Source organism: Nannospalax galili, unplaced genomic scaffold, assembly GCF_000622305.1.
Source record: "Nannospalax galili isolate Female #2095 unplaced genomic scaffold, S.galili_v1.0 scaffold706, whole genome shotgun sequence".
NCBI lineage: Eukaryota > Metazoa > Chordata > Mammalia > Rodentia > Spalacidae > Nannospalax > Nannospalax galili.
The window spans coordinates 1,619,080-1,637,921 of NW_008354694.1; the positions used below are offsets into that span (position 1 = coordinate 1,619,080).

At 47.9% G+C, this 18,842-nt stretch overlaps 1 protein-coding gene across 4 annotated transcripts in view; it reads left to right on the forward strand.

The window, feature by feature from the left end:
• The window catches only part of Cdc42se2 (CDC42 small effector 2), a 98,108-nt gene extending 90,466 nt beyond the window's left edge, over nt 1–7,642 (forward strand). For 2 of the 4 annotated variants that reach the window (XM_008851878.3, XM_008851879.3), the window contains 3 exons: nt 1,177–1,278; nt 5,344–5,458; nt 5,828–7,642. In XM_008851878.3, the coding sequence (XP_008850100.1) occupies nt 1,177–1,278; nt 5,344–5,442 (201 nt within the window). In that variant the 3' untranslated portion in view covers nt 5,443–5,458; nt 5,828–7,642. The remainder of the gene's footprint in view (nt 1–1,176; nt 1,279–5,343; nt 5,459–5,827) is intronic. The other 2 variants (XM_029555417.1, XM_029555418.1) reach the window with 2 other exon arrangements.
• The last annotated feature ends 11,200 nt before the right edge of the window (nt 7,643–18,842 follow it).

Genomic DNA, 18,842 nt, shown 5'->3' on the forward strand with positions numbered 1-18,842 from the left:
TGGGGTATTACATACTGTTCAACATTTGTGCTGTATGATGTTTCAATCAGATAAAACATTATTTCCTGAAGCCTGTGACGAATACCTGTAATCTCAGTGCTTGAGAGATGGAGGCAAGAGGACTTTGTCTTTTTTGAGACAGGGTCTCTCTGCTGTAGTCCCAGCTAGCCTGGAACTCACTATGTAGACCAGGCTGGCTTCAAACTCAGAGATGAGCCTGCTTCTGCCTCCCAAGTGCTGGGATTAAAGGTATGCACCACCCTAACCCTAACCACCAACCCATTATTCATTTTTCACTTATTTATTTTGGTCTTTTTGAAACAGGGTCTCCCTGTAGCCTCAGCTGGCCTGGAACTCACTATGTAGATCAGGCTGGCCTTGAACTCACAGCGATCCACCTGCTTCTGCCTCCCAAGTGCCAGGACTTACAGGTGTGTGCCACCACCCCAGCTTTTTAAAAACTTTCTGTGCATGAGTATATTGCCTGCTCGTAAGCAAGAGCGCCCATGTTGTGCTATGCCCACGGACGTCAGAAGAGGGCATTGGATCCCCTGCAACTGGAGTTACGGATGGGTATTAGCTGCCATGTGGGTGCTGGGAATCAAGCTCAGGTCCTTTGCAAGAGCAGTCTGTGCTCTTAACCACTGAGCCATCTCTCCAGCCCCTTCATTTCTTTAGTAAAAACTTTCAGAATCCTTTCTTCTGTGTTTTAAAATTTTTTAAATTAATGTCATGTGTGAGTTCAGGCACACACGTCACAGTATGCATGTGGAAGTTAGAAAATGACTTTAGGGAGTTCTTTCCACATGGTTCTAGGGATCAAATTCAGGTGGTTGAACTTGTAAGGTAAGCCTTTACATGATGAAATGGTTCATCTTCTAGAATTTTGATGTCTCACTGTTTCAAAGATGTGACGCTCAAATCTTGTTACAGATTGGCCTGTTACCATCTGATGTGGAAAAAGAAATGCTTAAATGATTATTATGCAAACTCTTGAATGGTGAAAACTAGAATAATTGCTTTACTAATACTGTTTTGTGTTTGGGGATTTCATAAGAGACGATTGTATTAAGTCATTTATCTACAGAGTTCGAATCCAAAAAAGAAGTAATCCATCAGAGTAAGTTCTTGTTTTCATAGGACAGTTTTCACCACACAGCATTTCTCATATTTTAGAAACGGCGACGACGTATTGACCGAAGCATGATTGGAGAGCCGACCAACTTTGTGCACACAGCTCATGTGGGTTCTGGAGATCTGTTCAGCGGGATGAATTCAGTGAGTATGCTGGAGTGTGCACACCAGGCCTTGGGACACAGTCCTAGTTTATACTGTTCATTGTCTTATATTTGCTAATAGCATCATGGCAGATGGTGCTTGCTCCAGTTAGGCAGACTGAGCGTATTTGGAAAAGCATTGTGCCTATCCTGAACCTGTGAAGCTTTTTCTTGTCACTACTCCCATAATGATGTAATCTTGCAGCTACTGGTCAGTGTTCACATGGGTAAATGTTACATAGGACACAGATGAAAGTACATGAGAAGTTGTGGACTATGCAGAAATTACATCATGCATAACAGAAGATGAATGAGACTCTAGCTGGCCAGATTACATTAATATTTCTTGTGCTGCAGTTTTCATAGCTGCCTTTTCTTAATTACTTTAAAGGCTGGGCGTGGTAGTGTACCTTTATAATCCCGGCAGAGGCAGGCAGAGCTCTGATTCGAGGCCAGCCTGGTCTACATAGTGATTCTAGGCCTGCTGGGGCTACGGCGAGACCCTGTCTCAAAAAGAAACTTGGAAGGATTTGAATTTGGAGCAGCGTAGTACCTACAGATTCGATTCCTATACACCCACCAGTGGGCCTTGGAGGCTAGCTTCTAATATGTAGTCTCTTATTAACAACCCCCCACATAAGTTTCTAAAAGGCTTTTTGTGTTGGGTTCGTGGGTGCCATGGAGCTGGAGTTACAGGCAGTTGTGAGCATTTAATGGGGCTGCTGGGGACTGAACTTTGAAGGAGACGGAAGTCCTCTTAACCACTGGTCCATCTCTCCAGCTCTGCATTCATTTTTAGTGAACCTACTCTATAAAATGTGGTCCTTACCTGAAGATGTTGACTGCAGGGAATACGTCACAAGCATGCTAAGTTGCTCTCAGCAGATGGTTGGAATTTGCACACATTCCTTCAGTGCAGGGCTGCAGATGTTTGTCTCAGGAGTTGGTGGTGGGATAAGAAGTACCCAGAAATAAGGACCTGTGCTCTTCATAGCAACTTTAACACAGGTCAGAACAGACTTTGCTTAGTAGCTAAGAGAAACAAGCCAAGCACAAATGGCAGCCAAGGAGGCTCCTCCCCTTGTGCCCCTCAGAGTCCTGAGGGCGGACAGTGAACGGATGGCCCCAGAGTGCCAGAGCACTGATGCTGTTGTATAAGCAAAATTATGATTCATTGTATTCAGACTTACTGGACATTGTTAACAGAAGACTTAACCAGAAAACAGGCTCTTATAAAATAGGTGGATGAGCATCCTGGACACAGCTTCCTGTTTTCAGTCCAGGGAAAGGACTGTCTTCATTTGACTGCTCTGGAGGGGAAGGGGTCATGGTGCTAACACCACATGGCGCTTCCTAGACCTCCAGGGAGTGAAAGACTGAGGGACTGCCAGTTTTTTTTAACATAGTTCCTACAGTCTGTTAGAATGGGTGGTTCACATTGATCATATGCTGAATTTTCACTTCCTTTTCATGATGAAATGGGTTCTTTACCACTTCAGATAGCTCCCTTCCCCCTTTTTGAGACACGTTCTAACTGTGGACCAAGCTGGCCTTGAGCCCTCTGAATGCTGTGCTCTTTATTACCTAGCTATCTCTTAAGATTAGCTAACGGTGTTTAACTTTTTCTATCATTTTCACAATTTAGAGCTTTTAAAATTCCTGCTGGAGCTGGGCGTGGTGATGGTCACCTTTAGTCCCAGCACTTGGGAGGCAGAGGCAGGTGGGTCTCTGTGCGTTCAAGGCCAGGCTGGTCTACATAGCGAGCTGCAGGCCAGCTGGGGCTACAGGGAGACCCTGTCATTCTGTGCTTGCTACTCCTGCTGCCATAGCTGAAGTGGAGCTTTGGGACAGAACCTCTGCCCTTGGGGCACCTCTCGCTCAGGCAGCATCAAGGGGTGGCAGCTGTGGCAACTTCTGCCTGCAGGCTTCCAGAGTCGTCTTTGGTACTGAATGATTTCAGTGTTTTAGAATCAATATGTCCTTTTAGGGGTAGTGATTTCATGGATGAGTTTGTTGTCTCTACAGCAACCCTCCCCCACAAAACACAGAGTTCTTGCTATTAGGAAGAGCAGTCAGGAAGCTTCTAGAAATTATTGCTGACAGTTCTTACTTGGGTAAACCTAAGAGATCATGTTTTCCAATGCAAGAAGGGCGAGAGCACCACAGAGCCACAGACAGATGGCTATGTACCCAGGAGAGTAGTCTGAGAGCTAAGCATCACACCAGGGCCAGGCTCAATGTGGATAAGGCTTATTTTTGGTTGATGAGATGTGATCCTCCTGCCTCAGTCGTCTCAGTGCTGGAGTTATGGGGGTGCACCCCACACCCGTGAGAGAGATGCAGGCTTCTTGCCGGAAAGCTCTGTTGACTCTGTATCCCTTGTGTTTTAAAATGTATAGCACAGCCCCAGCGGTGAGCTGAGCACAGAAAGGGCACTTGTTAGCATGTCCGGATCCTTTTAGTTTGACACTGCAGAATTGTTTTGGAGGAAATGTAAGTGCACGGCATAAAAACAAATCTTAGTGGGCGTGGTGGCACTTGGGATGCAGAGGCAGGTGGATCTCTGTGAGCTCAAGGACAGCTGGGACTACAAGGAGACCCTGTCTCAAAAAAAACCAAATCTTGTTCTTAAACAGGCCTAGACTGCATAAGGAAACCAGCATGTCTGTTAGCCTGTTATCACACAGGCCTGACGCTGGTTCTGCAGAAGGGAGTGAATTTGAATTCATGTCGTGTGTCAGCACTAGCTGCTTCAGACTGTATTTACCATGCATGTTTACTTACAAAAGAAAAAAAACACACAACTTGGACCATAAATGTCTTTGCTAGATCCTTATCTGAGGTAGGTATTTAGGAACACAAATCCCACAGTGGCACTGTTTGTGATGTCACTGGGGCGAGGTGCTCCATGGAAGTCAGTTTCTCAGATTAGTGAAAATGGGTCCTAGAAGACTTTCTCACTTAAACCTTCTGTATCTGAATATTCCTATGTGTGTGTTGTTTTTTTTTTTTGTTTTTTTTTTGCCAACCACATTCAAGTTTGCTATTCCAAAAATAAGTTAGCAAACAGATACTGACTTAGGATCACCAGTGCAAGGCTCATGCTGTCTGTCTCAGCTCCAGAAGTGACCCCACCAGACTGCAGCTCTGACTCAGCACTGGGGCATCACCTCCCAGCTTCCTGGAACTGGGATTAAGAGTGATATGCTGAGGGCACTTCACAGCTTACAAAGGACTCTATGTGCATTTGTTTTAACACAGTAAGAAAGGAGCCCAGCATTTGTGTATCTTGGAGTTGTCAGACTCTGGTATCGTCCTCACAATGCGATGTTTGGTAGTGAGACAGGAGTTCGCAGTGGCAGGATTCATAAGTAAGCGTGTCCCACGGTGTCTTCGGAGTTGTAGGGATCACTTTGTCAGCCTGTGTTAAGGTGTGCATTGCAGGACTTGGTGGTATACTTGGAAGGCTGAGGCAGGACTGTCACAAGTTCAAGGCCAACCTTCTCCAAAACAAGACTGTTTTACCCCCATCGATTACAATTTACCTGAGGCTGTCCTGATTTCTTTTGTGCTTATTTTCTTGCTTTGGAGTGTCTTCTGAGTGATTGGACAGATGATGTCTTCAAAGTACTTGAGGTTGAACAGCAAAGTTGAGTTGTTATATATATTTCTCAGTGGTTTTGAAATGTATTTGATGACATTACAAAACTAAGTAACTGGGAAGTAGGGGAGGATGTCGCTGCAAAAATGCTTGCATAGCTGCACAAAGCCTTGCGCTCAGTCCCCAGCCTGGTATCAACCAAGAGGAACCATGGGATCTACTGTCATCTCAGCACTCTGGAGGGAGGCAGGACACTCAAACTTAAGGTCATCTTCAGCTATACAGTGAGTTCAAGGCCAGCCTGGGCCACATGAGACCCTACCTCAAAAAATAATTACTGGTCTTACCATTTGCTTTTATAACCAGGAAAAATTTAAGTCTATTAAAAAACGTTTTTTTCTATGGAAGTGCCTGTCTGAAAAGTTTCTGAGCTAAATGCTGGTGTCTCTTCTTTGTCTTGTGTAGGTTAGCTCCATTCAGAACCAGATGCAGTCCAAGGGAGGCTATGGAGGCGGGGTGTCTGCCAACGTGCAGATGCAGCTTGTGGACACGAAGGCAGGATAGCTCTGGTTCCCTCAACGTGAGTACCTCCACCGGGCAGCACTTGTAGGTTAGCGGGGCTAGGGAGGCCTTGGGCTGGGAAAGTACACGGCATTTTCTGATTGCCTTTGTGAATCTGAAGTGACAGTCCTGGGGCACTCCACTCTAGATGAACCTTAAAGCACTGGGCCCTGGAGGCGGCATTAGCCTGAGACGCTGATGATGGCGTGTGGCTGCTTTTGTCCTTCTGACAGGAGTGAAATTGAGTGTTGATGCTGTGGGCCTCACAAGTAGAGGAGTAATTTCAGTAATTTATTATAAGCTTTTCTAATGAAAATTAAAGATGCTTTGAAGAACGATGAACCCTGAAAGTGTAAAAATAATTTGAATTTTTCTTTTGGTTTTGTAGGTCAATGTGAATTTCTGTATTTTCTCTGTCTACTGTTCTATAATTTTTTTGTCTTGTGATTGCATTTCTTTTAAATTTACGAAAAAGAAGTATGGCGGCAACCTGTTCACCCTGTGACTCCAGTGAGACGCTCCTGCTCCGGGGACGGTAGCGTCAGGCCCCCTGCCATCTGCTTCAGCCAGCATGCATGCCTTCGGACTCTTGGACAGAGTTCTCGGGATTGTAGCTGAGTTTTCAATGTTTAATCGATGTGGATCTGACCTTAGCATGATCTTTTTGTGAATGCTAGCACCATTTTGCATTTTTTTCCATTTTAAGCCTTTTCTTCATCCTCCAGCCCTTTGCCTTATGATGTGCCGATGAGACCTGTAATTTCCGTCGCTGTTTGTGTATGTCTGGAAGGTGGGAGACCAACAAGCACAATGATCATTTCATCTGTTGGAAACTTGAGCAGAGGCGTCTCTGTACGCTCCATGCTGTTGCTTCCTGGGAGCCCGTGGAAGGCCCGCAATGGACTTGTGAGCTGCTGTGGGCCGAGGTACTGCTGCTGTTAGGGAAAGTTTTGCTGTGGCACCAAGTCACCTCAGTTTCACAGAAAGATAACTGTAGCGTATTTTAGAAGTTCTGCTTTTTGTTCTGTTTGACTAGATTGCGGTAACAGAACAGCTTAGTCCATAAGGCGTTTGCTTGATTGTAAATGTTCAGTGTATTTATTTTGAGAGTAAGGACCTGTGATTGTGAGCAGGTAGGGCTGTGTGTCTGAGTGTTGTGGTGAGCCCTGTTTGGTTTCTCAGCGCTTCATCCCGTCAGCCCATCTCATCCTCCTTCTGGTATCCAGTTTCCCACTGGCAGCAGGGTGCTGGACTCTGGCCTCTGTTCCTAGTTGCCACTTGCAGTTGGCCTCCAGCGTTCAAATATCACGGAGGCTGTGGCAGTTGCTGAGAGCAACCTGTGACCTGGCAGTCCGCCACATAGTAGCTTTCTGCTGGTTGGTGAGAGGCCTTTGCTCAGGTTCCATTTGTTCTTGGTTCATGAACCGCTGTGTTCTGCGGGGGAGTGTGCAGTGAGCCAGATGCTGCTGTTACTGATGCTTCGTGCCTATCGAGCCTTTCATTGATTAGCATTCATCTAGCGAATGGGACTTGATTAAAATTAGTGAGCTGTAGGCACTGATGCCATTGCCTGGAGAAGCCACGTACAGCCATCTCTTGCCGTCACGAGAAACAACTGCAGAGACGCTAAGCTGGCGCAGGCCAAACATGAAGCATTTTGCCTCCATTTCTCAGTTTACCAGCAGAAGGACCCTGGGTAGCTTGATCTTTTGATTTCGCCATTCTTAACATTCATAGGTGTGAGTTCCCAAAGAGTCAAGGAAAAGCATTTCATCCTTTTGTCTTTAGGTCACCGTGTGGACACTGCATTCTGGCACTTGTCACCCTGCCCCTGCTTGGCCAGGGCCCATTTCCCAGGGGAGCACCACTGTGAGCACTTGTGATAAATTCCATTTTCTTGGCATTATCAGCATTGCTGGACTTGACTTTTAAGATTGGAACAATACAGGAGGCCGTCATACCCTCTCCTCATTGCTCTTTTGGCTGCTCCAAGGCCAGCCAAGGTTGGAGCCTGTCTTGTTTGGTGCCGAACCGAATAACACACTGGCGGTTGGAGCCTGTCTTGTTTGGTGCCGAACCGAATAACACACTGGCCACAGTAGGTCCCAGTACACTCAAGACAGTTACAAAGATTGGCCTGGCCCATAGGTTTTTATGAGGCTTGTGGATGTTGGCAATGTGCCAAGAGGCAGATCCCTACCTTCCAAAGTGGGACTGTAAACCTCGGTTCTCCCTCCGTCGTAACACATCTCATTTTCACATTGGAGCTAATAGGATTTTTGTACTCAGAATTCACTATATTGTTAATACTGTGTTGAAGTAGGATGCTAACAACTGCTGAGCAAGGGAGAGTGTAGCTTCCACCACAGGGTGCTGGTAGCAGCGGGTGCTGGCTGCAGGGCGCTTCCCCTAGTGCAGCTGTGAGGTGGTGCAGCAGCGTGCATTGGGTGCTGGATGCAGCTTCTCAGGGCCTGGAGAGTCCTTTGAGCCCTTGTTTCACTCTGGTTACTACATGAGAGCAGTTCTTTATGGAGAGCAGCTCTGCCTTGTTCTGTTTCAGATGACTTCTGCCCAGCATCCAGAAGATAGATTGACAGACATATTTTTATAATATAAGCATACTTTTTTTGTACATTGTGTTCATTCTTGAATAAAGTGAGTTCAGTGTTGGCTTGTAGATATTAAAAAGAAAGTATTGATTTTGATTCAATAAATGTTTTCTTTTAATCCTGGTTTGGTTTTTTTCCTTTTCAAGAGTTCACTAGAACTCGTGACCTTTTCCATGATAACTGTCATGCAAAAACAGTTCATCACTTTTCTGCTTTAAAAGAGGATTTAGGGCTGGAGAGATGGCTCAGCGGTTAAGAACACTGACTGTTCTTGCAGAAGACCAGGGTTCGAATCCCAGCACCCACATGGCAGCTAACAACTGTCCATAACTCCAGTCCCAGGAGATCCGACAGCCTCTTTAAAGTTAAGCCAGGCATGGTGGTGCACGCCTTTAGTCCCAGCACTTGGGAGGCAGAGACGGGCGGATGTCTGTGAGTTTGAGGCCAGCCTGGTCTCCATAGCGAATCCAGGTCAGATAGGGCTACAGGGAGAGCCTGTCTCTAAAAAAAAAAAAAAAAAAAAAAAAAAAAAAAAAGACTTGTAGAGAGAGGAAGAGGCTCAGAAACCCACAAAGAAGCCCCAGGAAAAGGTGGAGATGAGGAGGACAAGCAGAGGAAGCAGGGACACTGTTCCAGTGGTCCAGGTCAGCGGTAGAGCGAGCACCCAGGCTGAGCAGACTGGTGGACAGTGTTTTGAGAGGTGTGCCGTGTGAACTGGCCACAGGAATACTCACAAATCAGGAGCCTGAATTAAACCCACTACAGCCCCTGGGAAACAGCTGTGGGAGGGCTGGGTGCTGAGAAGCTGAGTGTAGTTCGCGGGAGGCTCCAACAAGCCGGACGTGTTACAGGCACATGCCACCACCTTCAGAGCCTGGGAACACACCTTGTCAACTGAAGGTGACTGTGGAGCTGGGGAGGGTCCCGTAAAGTCAAGCACACAAACCAGCAAACTCCTAATGTCAGTGAGGGAGAAAGCAACAGTCCAGCCAAACAACAAATCAGAACCTTACAGGGAGTAGCAGACCTCTCAAATTCAAATGACCACAACTCAGTGGTCATTTGAATCTAGCTGACTAGATTCAAAGCCAAAAAAAAAAAAAAAAAAAAAAAAAGTCGGGGTCAGTGAGATGACTCAAACACTGAGGAGGTCAGGCAGGTGAACCCTAAGTTTGAAGCCAGTGTGGGCCGTACCTTTGAGTTGCTTTGTAAAGTGCATGAGGATCCAAGTTTGCTCCCTAGAGCACAAGGTGCAGTGGCGGGCAGGGGGCAGGGGGCCGGGACCACAGAATCGTGGTGCTCACAGGCGACTCAGCCTAGTCTAATGGGCAAGTTCCAGGCCAGTGAGGGGAGCACTTTCCAAAAGAAGGTGAGCACCACTCGAGGTGGTCACCTGGCTTCTACATGCATGTGCCATGCACCCACCCACAAACATCCATATACAAAAAATGGTCTCAGAGGACTTAATGATGCACCTCAGGTTTTTAGAGAAACATCAACATTGTATTCGACTGCAAGGAATGAAGAAGACCAAGGTGGAAAGACATGAAATGGAGACCAAGATCAACGCATACAGTCAGAGAATTAGTGCTTTGAAGAAAAAAAGAACAAACGCCTTGCCGAATTAAACAGAACAAAGAGGACTCGTCAATAAAAGATGACAATGGTGTTAGAGCAGGTTCCAGTGAGACCAGGACAAGCATTAGAAATAATTTTAAAAACATTTTTTAGCCCTTAAAAAAAAAAATCTGGAAGTGAATAACCTACCAGGATTAAGGGGTATATTTAAGCAGATCTGTTAACAACCTAATAGTCTTCCTGGGACTGGTGAGATGGTTCAGCCCTGTAAACAAACCTGATGACCTGAGTTCAATTTCTGGATTCCACATAAAGGTGAGAGAGGACACCACAGAGTTGCTCTCTGATCGCCGCACGTACCATGTTATAGCACCCTCTCCCATACCACATACAACAAAATTAAAATTTTTAAAAAGTGGGCTGGAGAGATGGCTCAGCAGTTAAGAGCACTGGCTGCTTACAGAGGACCTGAGTTCAGTTCCCAGCACCCACATAGCAGCTAACAACCATCCATAACTCCAGTTCCAGGGGATCCGACACCCTCTTCTGACCTCCATGAGCACTGCACAACACAGGTGCAGGTGTACTTACTTACGTGCAGGCAATACTCATACACATAAAAAAGTATTTTTTTTTTAATTAAAAAAATGGCTGGGTATGGTGACACATGCCTTTAGTCCCAGCATTCGGGAGGGAGAGGCAGGTGGATTTCTGTGAGTTTGAGGCCAGCCTGGTCTACATAGTGGGTTTCAGATGAGCTGGGGCAACAGGGAGACCCTGTGTCCAAAAAGACCCCCCCCAATAAAACCTTCCTAACAAAGAAAAGCCCCCAAATTGGGTGTTTTTACAGCTTGATTCTACCAAACCGTTAAGGAAGAGCTAACAAAAATGCTCCTTAAAGTGCTCCATAAAAACAGAACAGGAAGGAACATTAGCAGCTACAGACAGCATTGCCCTGGTGCTAACGTGGGATAAGGGTGCCACAAAAAACAACTCGTTCATGAACAGACAAAAAAATTCAAATACAGTAACACGTAAGAAGATCCTACAGTGACCAAGTTGGTCTCATTCCAAGGATACAAATTTGGTTCAACATATGTAAATAAGTAATTCAGCACCTGATGGGCAGAAATCACGTGATCATCTCCATGCAGTAAGGGTCTTTGACAAAGTTCAACACCTGTTCATAACAGCCTTGATTCTAGAGGTAGCCTACGGCTCAGTACCCTCACACAGTATAGCCAACACACCAAGGGCAGAAAACACATTTCCTCTAAAACCAGGAACGAGGCAATGTGCCCACTCCAGTTCAGTCTAGTCTTAGACATCTTAACTAAAGCAGAAGGAAGTCAAGGTACCTATACTTGCAAATGACAGGATCTTCAAATTGGACCCTGAGGACCCCAAGAGAAAACACTGGTAATGTTGCAGGATATGACTAACAGGAAAATGAGTAGCTTTTCTATATACCAAGAAAGAGACACATATTTAAGAAATTTAAAACACAAAGTGCTGGAAACATCTTGGCTATTCCAGCCGTGTTGTATTTGTTGACACCTGGGCACCTCTTCTGAGATGCTTATTAGAAGCCTAGTGCTAGACCGTCATCCTTACATTGCTACTTTTGCTCCTCCATTGAGACATTTTGAGTGCTTACAGGTCATTGACCCTTTTGAAATCACTTGATATTATTTTTCTCACTGCAAAAGTTAGTATTAAAATCTACAAAACTTGGGGCTGGAGAGGTGGCTCAGCGGTTAAGAGCTGCTCTTGCAGACGACCGGGTTTGATTCCCAACACCCATATGGCAGCTACAAACTGTCCTTAACTCCAGTTCCAGGGGAATCCGAAGCCCTCTTCTGACCTCTGAGGCATTGCACAACATGGGTGCACTCACATATGTGCAGGCAATACACTCATACACATAAAAAATTTTAAAAAATCTACAAAACTTTATATTTGTGGTTTTCTAGTAAATAAGCTACATAATTTAATGTAGACAGGTATTTCAAGCATCTGCTGAATTCAGCTCAAGTTTTCCCAAGACCCTAGCTAGACTCTGAGACTATTAGAATCTTTGAATATGCAAGTTCCAGACCAGTTGGGGCTACAGGGAAACCCTGTCTCAAAAAAAAAGAAAAGAACTTGACACTAATTTGACAGTTTCTTAGCTATGGCACTAAAAACATTCCAAATAGGCTGGAGAGATGGCTTGGAGCGTTAGGACTGCTGGCTGTGCAGGTATGAGGACCTGAGTTCAAATCCCCAGAACCCTTGTGAATGCAGTGACAGGAGGGTGCTGGGGCTTGCTGGCCACCAGTCCCCCTCCAAGCCTAGGGTGAGACCCTGCTCAAGGGAGTAAGGTGGAGTGTGATAGAGCGGGATGCTAGGCGCCCTCTGGCCTCCACATGGGTACACCCCCCCCCCCGAGTTGCATGCACTGTGAACGTATGGCACACACATCAAAATGAACTGGATTACATGGAAATGTAAAATTTCTGTACTTTAAAACAATCATGGCTGGGGATGTACCTCAACTGGTAGACTACTTGTGTAGCACTGCCTGAAACCAGCATGGTGGTATAATCCCAGTGTTCTGGAGGTGGGGGCAGGGGGATTAGTTCAAGGTCGTCTTCAGCTACATAGTGAGTTTGAGGCCTGTTATGGTACATGAGACCATCTCCCAAACACATAACCTGCAGTGAAAATGGCAATATATACTCCCAAGCCATGTGCTTATGGCTAGGGTCCATAGTACACAATGGACCCCAACAGCTTGGCAGGAAACAATGAATTTAAAAGTGGGAAAAAAATTAGTATTTTCACTAAAGCATTTACAATTGCCCAGTGGACACAAAGATGCCCAAGACAGCCAGGCTTCGGGGGATGGAGACCGACCAAAGCAGGTACTGGGCTGGACTTGTGGGTGGTGTCCACACAGGAGGCCTGGGGTAGAGTGTCTACACAGGAGGCCTGGGGTAGAGTGTCTACACAGGAGGGCCTGGGGTAGAGTGTCTACAGAGGAGAGCCTGGGGTAGAGTGTCCACACAGGAGGCCTGGGGTAGAGTGTCTCCCTACACAGGAGGGCCTGGGGTAGAGTGTCTACACAGGAGGGCCTGGGGTAGAGTGTCTACACAGGAGAGCCTGGGGTAGAGTGTCTGCCTACACAGGAGGACTGGGGTAGAGTGTCTGCCTACACAGGAGGGCCTGGGGTAGAGTGTCTACACAGGAGGACTGGGGTAGAGTGTCTGTCCACACAGGAGGACTGGGGTAGAGTGTCCACACAGGAGGACTGGGGTAGAGTGTCTACACAGGAGGACTGGGGTAGAGTGTCTTTCCACACAGGAGGCCTGGGGTAGAGTGTCTGTCCACACAGGAGGGCCTGGGGTAGAGTGTCTGTCCACACAGGAGGACTGGGGTAGAGTGTCTACACAGGAGGATTGGGGTAGAGTGTCCACACAAGAGGCCTGGGGTAGTCTGTCTGCCTACACAGGAGGCCTGGGGTAGAGTGTCTACACAGGAGGACTGGGGTAGAGTGTCTGTCTACACAGGAGGACTGGGGTAGAGTGTCTACACAGGAGGGCTTGGCTCACCCCCAGCAGAAATCAGGTATGCATCAGGACATGGAGCTGAAAGGGGGTTCAGAGGTTAAGAGCACTGGACCCAGTACCCACAAGGTTCAAAACTCCTGTTCTAGGGGATCTCATGCCCTCTTCTAGCCTCTGGGGGCCTTGCACATACGTGCTAACACTTACATACCTACCGACAAAATACTCATATACCAAAACAAAGAACAAAAACAAAAGAGCAAAAAAGAAAGAAAAGAAAATGTAAGTGAGTCTGAAGAGACGTTCAGTGGCTACTGCTTTTGCAAAGGACCTAGGTTTGGTTCCCAGCACCTACATCATGTGGTCACAACAACCTGTGACTCCAGCTCCAGGGGATTGACCCTTTTCTGGCCTCTGAGGGCCCCTGTACTCATGTACAGACTCACACACAAACACATAATTAAAAATAAATCTTTAAAAAGTTGCTGGGTGTGGTGGCACATGCATTTAATCGCATCACTTAGGAGGCCGAGGCAGGCGGATCTCTGTGAGATAGAGGCCAGCCTGGTCTACAAAGGAGTGTGAGGCCAGCTAGAGCTACAGGGAGACCCTGTCTGTCTCAAAAAGACCCTCAAAAAAATTTAAATAAGGGGCTGGAGAGATGGCTTAGCACTTAAGTGCACTGACTGCTCTTGCAGAGGACCTGGGTTCAATTCCCAGCACCCACATAGTGGCTACCAACCATCCTAATTCCAGTTCCAGGGGATCCAATGCCTTCTTCTGACCTTGGCATTGTGTGATATGGATGCACTCATACATGAAGGCAATACACTCATACGCATAAAAACATTTTAAAAAACATTAAATAAGCCAAGTATGGCAACACACACCTGTAATCTCAGCACATAGATGGTAGGGGGTTAGAATCAGGAATCCAGGTCATCCTCAGATACATAGTTGGAGGCCAGCCTGGGCTATAATGGACCTGTCTTAAATAAGTCCCTACCTTTAACTTAACATAGAATCACCATGTAATCCAACAATCCCACTTTTGGGTGTGTAGCTAAAAGATTAGGAGTGTGGTCAGGCTGGTGGCACACGCCTTTAATCCCAGCACTCGGGAGGCAGAGCCAGGCAGAGCACTGTGAGTTCAGGCCAGCTTTATCTACATAGCAAATTCCTGACCAGGGAGACCCTGACTCAAAAAGACAGAAACAGAAAAACCCAAAACAGCATAAACATACATTGAAAAATTAGCCTGGAAAAGGTCACATCCACAGAAAGCAAGATTTTGGTGGTCTCCTGGGGCTGAAGAAAAGGCGAGTTCTTGGATGGAACCCAGGCTTTGCACATGCTAGGCAAATGCTCTACCACTAAGCTGTACCCCTCACCCCTTTAAACAGCTTAATTTCAACACCGGGTCTCACTAAATTGCCCAGGCTGGTCTTGAGATGGACCACGAGGCTGTGTGACTTTTGTGCCGTGAGCAAAGGCCCGACAAAAAGCAACTTAATGGAGGGAGGTTTGTGAAATGGCCCTCAGAGCCCAGGTGGACTTCAGACCATAACCTTGAACTTGGGATCTGAGTGCTGAGGACCGGTGTGCGGGTCCTGCTTAGGCCGCAGGAGGACGGAACCCCGGGGCCGAGGCGAGGAGAGGTGGTTTGGTTTTGTTCTATGGCTCATAGTCTGCCAGGGAAGGCTTGGCAGAGGTCACGGCTGTGGTCATGTGTGTGGGAACGCCCCACACCGTGGACCCTGGAGTGAAGACTGCAGGCACCCCCACTATAAAACCACAAGACGCAGGCCCGGGGACCCGCCTCAACCAGTGAAGGCTCCACCGCCATCCAGAACACCAGGAGGATGAGCTGCCACGAGGGAGGGGGAGGGGCAGGTGGAGGGGGAGCCAGGGACCCCAGAGCCCGGCCTGGGCCTTTCCAGCCATCCTCACTGGCCCCCAGCAGGTGGGAGGGAGTGGGGCCGCCACCGTCCGCCCCTCCCCCCGCCCCCCAAGCTGGGCTGGAAAGAGCTTTTGGCAGCTGGGAATCTCAAGCTTAACGGATTCTCCAGTAGCCAGCCTCTCCCGGAAGGTCTCCCTGGTCTAACCTGGGCATTGGCATCTTACCGCAGGCATCTCCTCCAGGCCTGTGCTCTGGTCCTCGTGTACGGAGGGTGTGAGGAACTGGCCCGAGGCGGTCTGGAGCAGCACAGCCGGGCCTGCGATGGATGAATGGATGATTGCTTTATTGGTTACCGAGGAGTGGGATGACCAGGCGTGGCCCAGGTGCTGGGGTGCCAGGACTGAGTGCTGCCCGGGGCAACGCTGCTCAGCCTCGAGGCTCTTAGGGTCTTGGGTTCTTGCCAGTCAGACTAGCAGACTAGTGCACCCACGTTTAGCAAGATCTCCCCAAGGCACCAGTAATCTCAGACTCCAAGCAAGTGGGTAGACGCAAAAGGAGAGGAGCATGGGATCCAGCCTGAGGTCCTTCTCAGCAGGTTCAGCTTGACTCAGATGGCCCTGGATTCCGCCCCTCCCCCTCCAGTTTCTGCCTGGTTGCTATCATAAGCCAAAGGGGCCAAATCTAGATCATCTGTGAGCCCAGCCACACAGCTCAGGTGAACAGACACCCAAATTTCACTTCTAAGGAGAGGAAAACAACACAAAAGGACTGTCCTAACCATTCTAAGTGTGTCGCTCAGGGGCATGAAGTACACTTACTTTGTTGCACAATCATATTCAGCCCATTTTCACCTTGCAAAGCTGAAACTAAGCCCACTGATGTGGTTTGGCACTTGGGAGGGGGAGGGAAAGCCGCTTAAGCCCAGCCTGGTTGACCTGAGACTGTGTGTCAAAACACCAAAACAGACCTGGCACGATGGCACGGTGGCTCAGCACACAAACTGCCTGCCATCAAGCTTGACAACCTGTGTTTGATCGAAGGGACCATGTGTGGAAATGGAGAGCCAACTCCACTCCTTTGTCCTCCGACCTCCACACGAACGCCAGGGTATGTGCCCACACAGCACACACACACATAAACATGTAAATAACCAAAACATAATCCTGAAACTGTCCCCACCAAAAGACTCCACAAATCTGTCTCACCCCCTGACCCTGGCGAGCACCACTCTGTGTCTGTGATTTTGTCTACTGGACACCTTATAAGGGGGAGTCATTAGTATGATACACCCACATGGCGGCTAACAACTTTAACTCCAGTTCCAGGGGAATCTGATGCCCTCTTCTGACCTCCACAGGCATTGCACTGCACAGGCACACTGACATGTAGGCAAAACACTCAGACACATAAAAATAAAATATTTAAAGATTATTTAAAAAATTGTGTGTGGGTTTGTATGTGGGTGCAGTGTTCACAGAAGAGGGTATCGGATCCCCTGGAGCTGGAGTTACAGGTGGCTGCCAGCTCGCCCTCTCTCCAGCCCCTGTACTCTGTGGAGTCTCTGGAGTGTCTTAACTGTGACTACCTGAGGTTGTCAGGTTAAGTGACCACAGATAGGAGGTGTGGCCAGGGGAGACTGTACCGAAAGAAATCCAGAAACAGAACGGAGGCAGGGGAAAGTAGTGGAAATCTCGAGGATGTGATAAGCAGACCTAAGGCAGTCAGGCCGCACCCAAGCTGGCTCAGTCTGGTCACCCACTGACGTCATTTTGAGAACACGCATAGAGCGAGAGAGGCACCATCTATGCTGCATAGCACCACACCACAGCTTCCCAGAGCCTGGCTCCTCACTTTCCCCAGGCCAGGGACCAGGGTCCAATGCCCAGGGGCCGCCAACTGGCCAGGCCTTGGCTGGGGCCCAGCTGCTGAACTCACAGGGGCAGAGGCAGAATTCATCTCCTGTGGCTGAGAAGTGGGGGCCCAGCTTCCTGCTGGGCAACTGGGGACCCTGAGACCCCTGGAACTCTGCCCTCCTACTTCACCTGGCCAAGGAAGGTGCACAGTCCCATCACTTTGCACTCCCGGATGGTCAGCAGCAGGGGCTCCTGAGAGGGGGACCACCTTTGCACCACGCGGGTGGCAGAGCCATGGGGTGGCTACTGGGGACCAGTCACAGCCTGCCATGGAGAGAGGCGGAGCCTGCAGTCAGAAACAGCAGCAGGCCTTTAACCCCTTTGGCCTCCCGTCCTCATACTGACATCTGTGTCGGTGCAGCCGCACTGACCTCTGTCAATTCCTGACGCATAGACAAGCTCAGCTAGTGGCTTACGCTGCTGAGTTGTGTTGATCTGTCACAGAGCTATATCACTATCACAGCAGGACACCAGATGGCCCTGCACAGGACCTCAGCTGATGCAGGGAAAGCACTTGATCATGATTAACATCTAGGAGTGAAAACTAGTTTTAGAAAGCTAGAAGTAACTTTGTAAATCTGAGAGATTATATATAAAACTTTTAACACTTTATTACTTTTTTTTTATGTGTATGAGCGTATTGCATGCACGTATGTGAGTGCACCCGTGTTGTGCAATGCCGTGGAGGTCAGAAGAGGGCTTCGGATTCCCCTGGAACACCCATGTGGGTGCTGGGAATCGAACCCGGGTCCTCTGTAAGAGCAGTCAGTGCTCTTAACCGCTCAGCCATCTCTTTTATTTTTTAAAGACAGGGTCTCACTGTGTAACCCGAGCTGGCCTGGAACCCCAAATTTTATTTCTATATATCGACTAAATAAAACTGGACTCTTTGGTCTTTTTTGGAGGGGGGGCAGGGTCTCCCTGTCGCCCCCGCTGGCCTGAAACTATGTAGACCAGGCTGGCCTTGAACTCACAGAGATCCGCCTGCCTCCCGAGTGCTGGGATTAAAAGTGTGAACCTCCCCCCAACACCTGGCTTAAAATCTCCTCTTTATGATGGCATCAAACATCAAACCCTTAAAGCTAAACCTTAGGAGAACAAGAAATAAATGGAGAAACAAACTAAACTAGGTCCACAAATCAGACTAAAGGTGAACATTTTGTCAGTGCACATCAGATTCCAGTGTCCCAATCGAAGTCACAGTCATTTGTATGCATGCAGGTATGAAGTCCACAGGCCTGTTCTAAAACTTAACTGGAGACGCAGATAGAATAAAGTATTCTTGACGAAGCAGAGGGTGGAGACGGCGCAGCGCTGGGAGTAAGCAGCCGACAGAGCAGAAGAGACTCAAAACGACACTAGATTTACAGCAAAGATGACTGGGTAGGGAGTGTATCATCCCTTCAGTAAGGGCAAGAACACACCATGGGCCGGGTGGACACACCATGGGCCGGGTGGACACCCAACTCCACCTCACCACACACAAATCTCAAAACACCAGCACGAGTTCGTGAACTTGGATCAAAGCCTTCATAAGTGGAAGCCCTGAGCATAAAGGAAAGAATATGTCCCTCTGGTTTGGATGAGCACGTCTCTTCCAGCATCTGTACCTTCAGCTCCAGGGGATCTGATGCCCTCTTCTGGCTTCCTCAGGTACTGTACCCAAATGTACAAACTCACAGATGCAGGAAATAAATTTTCAGAAAAGAACCTCTCTTGCTCAGGAGCACGGCGAGGCCAGCCGGTGTGAGACATCCGCCACAGTCACACCCACTCTGCATAAGGAACGCCTCATCAGTCAGAGGAAAAGCAGATTTCAAAAGTGTTTCCAATCAGAGCCGTAGAAATATGTAGA